The 11,714-nt window shown below is 36.5% G+C and overlaps 1 protein-coding gene across 1 annotated transcript in view; it reads right to left on the bottom strand.

The window, feature by feature from the left end:
* Positions 1-10,763: 10,763 nt before the first annotated feature.
* The window catches only part of LOC100887999, a 36,793-nt gene continuing 35,842 nt past the window's right edge, over positions 10,764-11,714 (bottom strand). The window contains exon 18 of the mRNA XM_030985937.1: positions 10,764-11,451. Coding sequence (XP_030841797.1) covers positions 11,245-11,451 — 207 coding nt within the window. The 3' untranslated portion in view covers positions 10,764-11,244. The remainder of the gene's footprint in view (positions 11,452-11,714) is intronic.

Raw genomic sequence — 11,714 nt, 5'->3', positions numbered from 1 at the left:
TTGCTCAGTGTTCGCGCATAGTGCGAGTCTTCAGGCGGGTGATGACGCACCGGACAAATTGCAGGATATTTTGCCAAATAGTGGGATATTTAGCAAACTAGCCCAAGATATCTAGGGATGATTATCTCTACCAAATATCCCGCTAATTGCAACTGCGTGCTGATGAAGACGCAAATTAGCTGGATAATTTGCGTTCTGGATTGTTAAAATGGCAGGTGATTTGGCAATCTCTAGCTGATAAAGACGGGCCTAGTGCAAACTCTAACCTTGAGGTTTGTTCACACACGCCATGGTCAAGAACAACAGCAGGTGTTTTGTGTACTAAATGAATAGCAAATGGAGATTTAAAAAAGTAGCTATACACAACAATGGTCCGAGGCATAGTAGTGTATCTTTGTGTAATGAGATACAAAAATGTGAATGCATCACTCTTAAAACACAACTATACCAGCAACTATTTGTATACATATGCAAGGATTATGCTTAATACTAAGTAATTTCTGCCCGTGAGCCTGCATTCATAATTTACTGAAGGGTTTAACTGAAAAGATGATTGGTACTACAAAATCGAAGAATCGCGTTGAAAAGAGCCATACTAAAGCTTTTCGTCTTGCGCTCATCAGAGTTAAACGCAAGAATGAACAGAAAGCCGAAATTGAACAATATAAACAGAACAAGACACGAAAATAACGAGCTTTAATTGTCTAAGGTAACAGTAAATTAGGCCTATTGCCAGCCGGTTAAACAGGATAATTGCTGAGGGTTTAATCTCTCTCTCTCTCTTTTGTCATACACTAGGTGTATTATAATATTAATAATGATAATAAATGGTGCCCAAATTACTAGGTGGTCATATCAAGATCATATTCATCTCTAGATTAAATAAAAAGGGGAAAAAAAGACGTAAGTCATAAGGGACAGGATTATTGCGTAAATCACCAATCTACAGAATAGAAGAGCAATGTGGTTACCTGGATAGTATAGAGTACCGAAGCTGTGACATCATAAAAATCTATTTTTGGAATTTCCCCAATTTTTTCTTCATTTTTCGAAAGAGCATCAATAATAATGTCGAATGTCGAAAACCAATGGAATATGTTAAGTATTGGCTGAGATATGACCATCTGAATAAATAGATGTCCTATATAGGAGCTCAGTGTTATATTGCTCTGGCTCGTAATGTTATGAACAAAAGCAATATAACACTGAGTTCTTATAGGAAATCTATTTATTCAGATGGTCATATCTCAACCAATACTTAACATTTTCAATTGGTTTTCGACATTCAGACAGTATTATGGATGCTCTTTCGGAAAATGAAGAAAAAATTGAGAAATTCCAAAAATAGATTTTTGATGACGTCACACTTCACCACTCTATTATCCATGCTAAAGGGAAGGCCATGATGAGATAAGGTAATATATATTTCCTTCTCGAGTACTCGGTGACGGTCATGAGATAGGCGCTATGAGGTATAGGTGAGACTTCCTGTGTCGTGATCCAGGTAGATCTGAAACATTGACTGGATCTCTGCTACATGTACATGTGATGGTCTAATATATAACCCAGCATTAAAGTCAGCATGTTAGATTCATGCAAATCTTGTACATGTAGCTCGATAACCTATTGCTTAGCTAGTACCTGGAAAAAAAGCCCCAGTCAAATTTGTTATAACCCACCGTGTTTATACTATCCAACATAAAAGTCTGTGTTAAGAATTTCAAGTAAATCATGTTGCCTGGTTTCCTATCCATTAGCTATTGCTTGGGAAAAAAAGCCCCAGCCAAATTTGGTATAACCCAGTATGTTCCTACCCAACAAAAAAAATCTGTGTTCAGGACTTCATGTAAATCTTGTAGCCCGATTTCCTTTCCATTAGTTAGTACATGTACTTGGAAAGTCCCAGTCAAATTTGTTACAACCCTATATGTGACCACCTTGCATAAAATTGAACTGTGGGTAACAGATCTGTCGGAGGAAGTACAATTCCATATATGTTGACCATTTTTTTTTAAAAGAAAGGAAGAAAAAAAGGGGGGGGGGATGGGAACACTGTTATCAAATACTTTGTAGCAATTACTCTAGCCCAAAAAGGTTTATATGTGCATTAAGAAAAACATACATTCTGATGGAGGTAACTAATTCATTTTGCTGACAGTGTAATGGCTTCCCTTCAATCTGAACAATAACGAGATCCTAATAGAAAATTTTAAAAAAGAAAAACGGGAGACAAACTTTGGTAGTACACCTGTATCTGGTTAGGTTTTGTGTAAATTGTATTTTGTTGTAGATGGATGAGGCAAAGAATGTACTACACATTTCTTTGAGACATAGAAAAGACTTTACAAAATAGAGCAATAGATCCGTAATTATGCAGTTTTAGAAATGATAGTACTTTATTTTTCATCGCTATATTTTGTTGGTTGCTAAAGGAAATCTTTAGTCACATTTGTTTGTGCCAAATTCAGGGTAAAAATATCCTGATGTTTCTGTAGCAATACTGCCGTTATTGGCCAGAGAACGCAAGACTGTTGAATGGTTTATTGTTTTCTTTCTTCTTTTTGTTGTATTTAGCACGAGATATGTGGTATTCACTGTCATGATGAATGCATGCCCGCCTCTGTTAGTTGATTAATACAAAGCTGTTCACCACAACAAAAAATTGATTTCTGTTATTAAACCTATGGGAAACACATGAAAATGAAACTCTCTCAACTGGGTTAATAAAGGGTGTGTTTTATTGCCCAGTACATCTTGTCAAAATTGTTTTTCCATCTCTTGGAATGTTTTTATGCCTCCGCCACCGAAGGTGGTGGCGGAGGCATCATGTTTTCGGGTTGTCCGTCCGTACGTCCGTACGTCCGTCCCGTTTGACCGTTATCACAATATCTCAAGAACCATTTAAGATTTAAACTTAAGACTCGGGAATAGTATTTATCACCATAGGGAAGATGATCTGATTAGATTTTGGAGCACGTATGTCAAAGGTCAAGGGTCACAGAGGTCAACTTATGAAATTCCATACATTGAGATTGTTATCATGATATCTCAAGAACCACTGGAGATGTAAAAACTTCAAACTTAAGGATAGTGTGTATCACTATAGGAAAACAATCTGATTACATTTTGGAGCACGTAGGTCAAAGGTCAAGGGTCATAGAGGTAAACTTATGAAATTCCATACATTGAGATTGTTATCATGATATCTCAAGAACCACTGGAGATGTAAAAACTTCAAACTTAAGGATAGTATGTATCACCATAGGAAGACGATCTGATTAGATTTTGGAGCACGTAGGTCAAAGGTCAAGGGTCACAGAGGTCAACTTATGAAATTCCATACATTGAGATTGTTATCATAATATCTCAAGAACCACTGGAGATTTAAACTTCAAACTTAATGATAGTGTGTATCACCATAGGAAGACAATCTGATTAGATTTTGGAGCACGTAGGTCAAAGGTCAAGGGTCACAGAGGTCAACTTATGAAATTCCATACATTGAGATTGTTATCATAATATCTCAAGAACCACTGGAGATTTAAACTTCAAACTTAATGATAGTGTGTATCACCATAGGAAGACAATCTGATTAGATTTTGGAGCACGTAGGTCAAAGGTCAAGGGTCACAGAGGTCAACTTATGAAATTCCATACATTGAGATCGTTATCGCGATATCTCAAGAGCCACTGGAGAATTTTCACTTCAAACTTAATGATAGTATGTATCACCATATCATAATATCTCAAGAACCACTGGAGATTTAAACTTCAAACTTAATGATAGTGTGTTTCACCATAGGAAGACAATCTGATTAGATTTTGGAGCACGTAGGTCAAAGGTCAAGGGTCACAGAGGTCAACTTATGAAATTCCATACATTGAGATTGTTATCATGATATCTCAAGAACCACTGGAGATTTAAACTCCAAACTTGTTTAAATTGCTCTGGCGGAGGCATCATTTTCGACTGCGCGCAGTCAAAATTCCATCTAGTTTTAACCTCTTTTTCTCTATGTTTAATTTCTTTAATGAAAGATCATATATGTAGTGTTAGTGGTACCTTTTAAAAATTGTACAGTTTAATTTCATTATCAGCCTCTATATCCAATTGAGATCATGGAGAAAATTCAAAGAATATAATTTAATTTATTAACAAGTCGTTTCGCTTGAGGTTCAGTTATGCACTTTAGGTATATGCTTGACAAAAACAATCAGGGAATCTTATTTTTATGTTTGTCGCTATAAATCATGACTACCATGATTAAATGGAAAACTCAAGAGACCGAATTCACAAAGGAGGTTCGTTGAACAAACCTCCTTTGTGAATTCTGGCCATGAAGTTTGTACATAAGAAGTATCATCACTTGAGGAGCCAATTCAACTCTCATGCAAATGTACATGTTTATATGTAAATATCGAGATCCGAAGGAACAATTTTTTGTATTTCCTTTGCAGCTCCAGTTGTATAGCTCTTTTTTTTATTTTTAATAAGGTAAATAACCTGTGCTAAAGTAATTCAAATTCTTGTCAATCTGTGTTTTAAGTTATTTCATGTCTACTATTATGTATCTATCCTATTGTGTATCTCTATTTTTCCCCCCTAAATCTTGTATGAAAGAAGAGTATAAAAAAGAGATCATATTGAAATGTGACTGAAGTATTTTTTATGCTTCTTATTTCTAAGAACATTCTCTTTTGCCATTCACTATGTATTCATGAGATACTGTAAAACTAAAAACTATTGCAGCAAAGAAAAGTTTGGAATTCTCTTTGTCAGTTCCAAACTGTGCATCACAAGAGTGCCATGCAGTGTTTGCTTTCAAGAACTGTTGAGACGATCCCTGACTGTGCACAGTGCTCATTTACATACTGCTGCCTCCGTCTCTCTCTCTCCGTTTCCCTGTCTCTGTGCTTGAATGCAGTACAAACTTGCATGGCACGACATGCTTGGCTTTGTGTATGCAACAACAGTGAGAATTATACATATTGTAGTGGTGCTGTATAACTTCTTCCTTTTCTCTGCTTCTCTTTCTCTCCTTTTTGTCTCAGGTTTAATCCTATGGTAGAAAACCTTCTTGCAGTACTCTGTTCATATCATGTACATTTTGTAAAGATAACTGTTCCTCTGTGTTTAGATTTACCAAAACCTCCTGTGAATATGTACGACGATGTATAGTAGACGAACAGATGGAGAAACAGATACCAAGTAGAAGTATTATTTCTAGACACTTTTGTACAAAAAACATAAAACTGTAAAGAAAAAAAAGATAAAGATTCATTCCATGTGTGTATTAAATGCAGAGACTAAAATATGAAAACATTTTGTTATGTTTTCCTCTGTTCATCTCAGTCATGTAATGTAGTTCTTGGCGGTAAAAATAAAATAAGTTGCAGTATTATCTGCAGTTACTATGTAACATGTGATGTTTTGACTCTTTTATTCTTTCATTCGTGTACCATGTTTTGTGTATTCATATATTTATTTTATCAACCTTGCTAATAAAATCCCAGAAAAAAATAGTTTTTGTGTACACAGTTTTGATTATTATGCCCCTTCAAAAGGCTAGCCTGTCATTGGCAAACAAAGAGCACTCCCTTAAAGGTAAAGACCAGTTTTGGAAACACCCCCCTCTCAAAAAATGAAATGGAAGCTCTTATTACCAATCATGTGAAAGAATATGTTTCAACTAATATGTGATCATACGAATTTTGCTGAGAAACCGCCTACTAATTGATATATTCGGTAAATTTTTATATCTATTTGGACCTGATAGATATAACGCACGTGTGGGGGTAGTCCAATATACGTCTTTCTGTGTACAGTGCTTGTAACTTTATCAAGACTGGGTCAAATTTCTTATCATTTTGATGATTCCAGAACCTTAATTGCAGTACACACCAATACTTATATGCTAGATGATCAACCTTTTCTGATCGATTTCACAACGTTTCTTTCACAATGCAATCGCATGACCATAACTGGTCTTTATCTTTAAACAGAAACGTGTAAATGAATGACGACTGATCTAAACAAAGGATTTGCGCGTATTCACCAAGCTCTTGTTTATAAGATACATAAATGTGAAACATCTTATGATCTTACACTTTAGTTTGTCATTAAAAAAAAAACTGCTGTGGTTTTGGCATATCTGAGCGAGCCTTAAGGTGGTATAAGTTTAGCCCCAGAGAAATTTAATTTATCAGACCGAGCTCCCAATATAGGCATATCATTGTCAGCTAACAGAAAAGTCTTTACAATTAACAATTTGAGGGGTCAGTGACACAAAGACGTAACTCCATTTTGGCCACTTATAGAAAAAGTGGTTTGGGCCTTAAGTCTATGTTTCACTAGCCATTGACTTCAATGGGGTGGAGTTAAGTCTTTGTGTTTCCTGGAAAGCCCGCATTTTTCTGAGCAATTTGATATCAAATACTCATTTTGGCAAAATATGGAGCTACGTCTTTGTGTCACTGAACCCTCGAATTGTACATTTTTGTTGGTTGGGGGGGGGGGGGGGGGGTTCAGTCTATAATGATTGTTTATTTAATGGCTTTATCCGTGCATGCCAGCCATATTGTGGTCTTGACCACAACTTTCTAATGTCCTCTCAACTAATTTGAGATTCTACTTCATTCTGTAATACGTTTCCTCTTGAAATCCCAGCACACATCGTTAAGAATCTACAATTTTGTGCAATTCAGACAACGATACATGTATTTATATGACATGTAGGTTGTGCCAAGTCATATCATACGGAAAGAAGTCTGCCTTATTCCATTGACACTCGATATTAGCAACAGACCGCACGAGTAAAAACTGACAAACTCTATTTGCACATGCCCATAATGTGTATTAAACATGAATGGCATACTGGTGATACTAATTCAAATTTGCAAAAGGAAACAAACGGATGCGTTTGTTAGTTTCTGTGGTAAATTGGGCTTGTGGCTGAAAAATACTTGTGTACGTGAGTGGCAGGCAGGGTTCTCTTTTTTTTTCCGAGTGCCATTTAAAAAAAAATGAAAAGCCTAAATACAGGTAATACGCCATTTAAATCTCAATTGTCTTCCACTTAAATTGTCTGATTTCAGCTTTCTGTTCATTCTTGCGACATTTACCACGACAAAAAATCTATAGTACGTTCCTTTTCTTTGCTCATGATGAAACTTGATTTTTGTTTATTTGGTTACAGAATAATGGTTGTTTTTAGGAGATTAAGAGGTAAATATATGATGCTCCATAAATGAGTGGACTCAATGCATTAAGGATTCCAATCTTTGCTAACGCTTTGTGCATACCAGCTGACGTCTTTGGAACAGAATATCACACTTTTCAGGAACCCATAGACCTATATTCTTACTCAAATTTAAACCTGATGCTGGGGTTTAGCCTTTTTTTAAATATTGGGTTCAATAATGAAAGTAAGTCCAAGGTCTCCTTTTGTTAAACACGATCTAAGACCCAAGGTCAGATTTAACTGAATACATGTAAGCAAAATACAGACCAAACTGGCCAATGCAATCAAAGGAACATACATGACAAGAACTCTTAACAAAGCTGATAATGCTTGTAGGGGTCAACAGTAAAAAAAACCAAAGAAATGACAGAAAATATAAATTTGAAATATATAGTTTATTGAAAACAAGTTTAATTTCATCACAAATGTACAGTAATTGCGAAGAAAGCAACATTCCCTCGCATGAAGAAGAAAAAAAATCACAAAACAATGTTACCCAAGAAATCATTGTCACAAAATTGAGGCAAGACAGAGATAAGTTAGTGACAAAGGAGGAAACAGAAAGAAAAAATAGTGATAAGACACTAGCAAAGATGATTGTTTATGTTGACTACGATACAGCTGCACAATGAAACAGAATGAAGTGCAACACGATATCACTTTAACACTACAAGTACCAGTGATATCTTGAACAATTTCCACTTCACTACAAGAATCCTTTTTTAATGATTTCTAAAATTAAGAACTTTAATCAAGGTAATCAATGAAATTGACTTTTTCTGGTTACATCTATACAATAAGAAAACATTATCAAGCATATCAGCTGTGATACACGAATATAGCAACGAATGTGCGCTTTCTCTACAAAATAAGTGTTCTAAAGTGAACTACTACGTGGCTGAGTTCTACCGTACAGGTGCGAGCAAGAAATAACTTTTTTTTCTCACCTGCCTTTTCCGTAAAACTGTGGATTACTTTGCGCAATAAGAGGCAGATATGCTACTGAGCGCTAAATTATTTTTAGGTTGCCAAGTTTAATTCTAGGTCCACTGGCTCTGTACTGTACTAAACACAACCAAACTTTTTCTTTGGATGTACGGCACGTGCTCCTGCGACGAATGCTTCACAGTAATTTCCTTCACCAACCAAATTCCTAACGTCAACACTGGCCCAACCACTATATTATACCCTAATCCTAATCCTAATCCTAATCCTAATCCCAGCATTAAACCCACTTACAATCCTCACCCTAACCATACACCTTTGACATAAATGTAACAAAGCCTGGAGCAATTGTCGCCGGAGCAAATGCCACATCACCAGTTTCTGGAGGCCAAGTGGACTAAAAATGAAGTCCGCAACCTGTGAATAGTACCGCCTCCTGCTCTACACGATTGCTACACGAGCATACCATGCCCTGCAAAATGCTGCAGTATGCGTACGGTCGGCTTACTGCAACAAAAAAACACTACCACCATGTGTTGTCAATGGCTATAGAGTACCTAAGCTGTGACATCATACAAATCTATTTTTAGAATTTCTCAATTTTTGTCTTCCGAATGTTATGAACCAGAGCACTATAACACTGTGTTCCCATAGGATGTCTATTTATTCAGATGGTCATATCTCAGCCAATACTTAACACATTCAATTGGTTTTCAACATTCAGACACTATTTTTATTGCTCTTTTGGAAAATTAAGAAAAAATTGAGAAATTTTAAAAATAGATTTTGATGATGTCACACTTCACCACTCTATAACGCCCTGTTAGGTGCGAGGTGACGATGCATCAACAATGTACAGTCTTCAATACATTTATCAGGACTACGTGTGACATCAACTAAATGCAACTGGCGAGTTTACAAGTATAAATAATGAAATGACCATGCTTGTTAACTACTGGTTCCGGACCCGGTTTCTTAAAACTTGTTATCACTGACAAGTGTCACTTTTCTGTATTTTACAAATATGCTCTCAGCCAATCAAATGCAAGGATTTCAGTAGCTTACAACAGTTACTGCCATTTTTTTTTATTGATAACAAGTTTTATGAAACATGGCCCTTTTCCATCTTCATTATTTATCTGACACTTTCTATAATGGATAGATCAGTCGTTTTGTGAGTTTGACATTGGTAATTAAAAAGAACAAAACACCACATGCATTTGATTGAAAAAATAATGTAAAGCATTGCTTGTCTACATGTATATACACAGTATAGGCACCTGTTATATATGATTTGATATTTCAGCTCTTTTGATACATTTGTATATGAACATATTTACAGAGTTTTTACAAGGTGGTGTTCATAACGCATCAAAAGAAATGTGACGTTTGTTTCTTCTTTGCTACATGAATAATCATGCCATTCCACAAGATACTATTAACCCATTGCCAACGGGAACCGAGTGACTCCTGTATTATATCTATGGGAATGAGAGAATTTAGGAGTCAACGGGTTAAAACAGCTAAGGAAATCTTTTATTAGATTTCTAAGCTTTTTTGTGTTTCTCTCCATAATTTTGTAGAAAATACCATTGGTGTTGAAGAAAGCGCTGTGATGAATTAACCGCTCCATCAGCATTTCTAATACTTTTTAGAAGGTAGTTGCACGGTCAATATTCTCATGAGCAAAGTAGTCAAAATATAATAATATTGATAATAGTGGGTTCTTGTTTAGCGCTCGTATCTGTCAGATTCGACACTCCTGGCACTCCACAATCATTACCCCTGCTTTAGCATGGCTGCCATTACAGTGCTCTAGCATTTCAAGGAATTAATTCCTGCCAGGTACCCATTTACATCACCTGGGTTGAGTGTGGCAAATATAGATCAATGTCTTGCCGAAGGACATTAGTGCCGCGGCGGGACTCGATCCGTTGACCTTGTGATTCACTGTCCAGCGACGTATCCACTCGACCACGACACGTCTAAGGGCATTAACTCTTTGTAAAAGTACGAGTTAACCCAAGCATTTGATAAACTGTATGTATTGTTTTCACTTTGCCTGTTACTGTGATGCATGAAACAAAATTTAAAGCCCTAATTTGAGTGTCTATACACACGTTTTTATCATTCTGAAGGGAGCAGAAATTACAATATTTACAATGCAGTATTGATACTCAGGTACAGTATCTTACATGTAAATTGACATCTTACCTTTTCCTCATAAAGACACACACATTTCCCAAAAGTTACATTTATGCAATGACTTTACAACTTTTCTTGTATTTACAACACAAAGTAGCTACAAATCAATAATTGCACTTGTGAAAAAGTATTCAAGTTTTTATCATAAATAAATTATGATCAAAATATCTCTCTTTACTTATTTTATTCAAAGTATATGCACAATGTCAACTGCATCATCACTTACATTAGACTGAGTTTGCTTTCTTTCTTATGTAGCTTACAACTTTTCTTCATTTGGGGCACTTCAAGACTTCCACACACATCCATATCATCCTTACTATTGCAAGATTCCACAAACAAAGGTTCCCTTGCGACTAGGATCCAGTTCCAGAGCCAGCTTATTAGGGCCCTGGAAGCACTGGTATTTCTAGATGATCTTTGGTGCAATCTGAGTCATATTACGGAGCAATTTCAACCAAATACTATGACGAATAGCTCAGACACAACTTGAATTATGGTTGAGAATGAAAATGTTGAATGTTGACGACTGTGCCTTTCAATACAGCACTAGCACAGGCCAGTGTTGCATGATGATAACGGCGCTTGCTCTACAAAATATCTCACAGAAGTTTCTTACAAGTAGGTTCTTTCTATACAGCACTAGCATGGGCCAGTGCTGCATGATGATAACGGCGCTTGCTCTACGAAATATCTCACAAAAGTTTCTTACGAGTAGGTCCTTTCTATACAGCACTAGCATGGGCCAGTGCTGCATGATGATAACGGCGCTTGCTCTACAAAATATCTCACAAAGTGTTCTTACGAGCAGGTCCTCCTTGAGCACCGAAGCTCTCTATTTCATCCCCATCTTTCACGTCTTCTCAGGTGAATGTCCTACATCCGCCGGGGTGTGATCTTCCCCCTCCTCCTCGTCATCTTCATCCATGTCGTCTGACTTATCTTCTCCTTCCTCCTCCGAGCTCGTTGAGACTGCATCCTCCTGGGACTGGGGGAAGTGTTCCTCTATATTCTCCTCCTTGATCCCGGTCAGAGGCAGCATGCGATTGAATATATTGACCTGGAGGGTTGTGGTATGGATGTGGGGGTACAAATGAAATATCAATTTTATCATGAAACTTCCCAATTCATAAAAACATTTTAACATCATGTCTTTAGTCTAAAGTCTTTTTTCTTTACCTGATCAGAGACTATACACTGATCCGTGAGTGTCAACCGATGAGATCTTTGATCTTTGACCTGTGATCTAAAAAAAACCTACTCTCATCTTATCTCTAATTAAGTCTTTTTTCTTTACCTGGTCAGAGAGTATAGACTGATCCA

This window comes from Strongylocentrotus purpuratus, unplaced genomic scaffold (genome assembly GCF_000002235.5).
Source record: "Strongylocentrotus purpuratus isolate Spur 01 unplaced genomic scaffold, Spur_5.0 spur5_scaffold_15, whole genome shotgun sequence".
Lineage (NCBI taxonomy): Eukaryota > Metazoa > Echinodermata > Echinoidea > Camarodonta > Strongylocentrotidae > Strongylocentrotus > Strongylocentrotus purpuratus.
The sequence above is the reverse complement of the archived record's forward strand: the minus strand, read 5'-3'. Positions and strand labels throughout refer to the sequence as shown.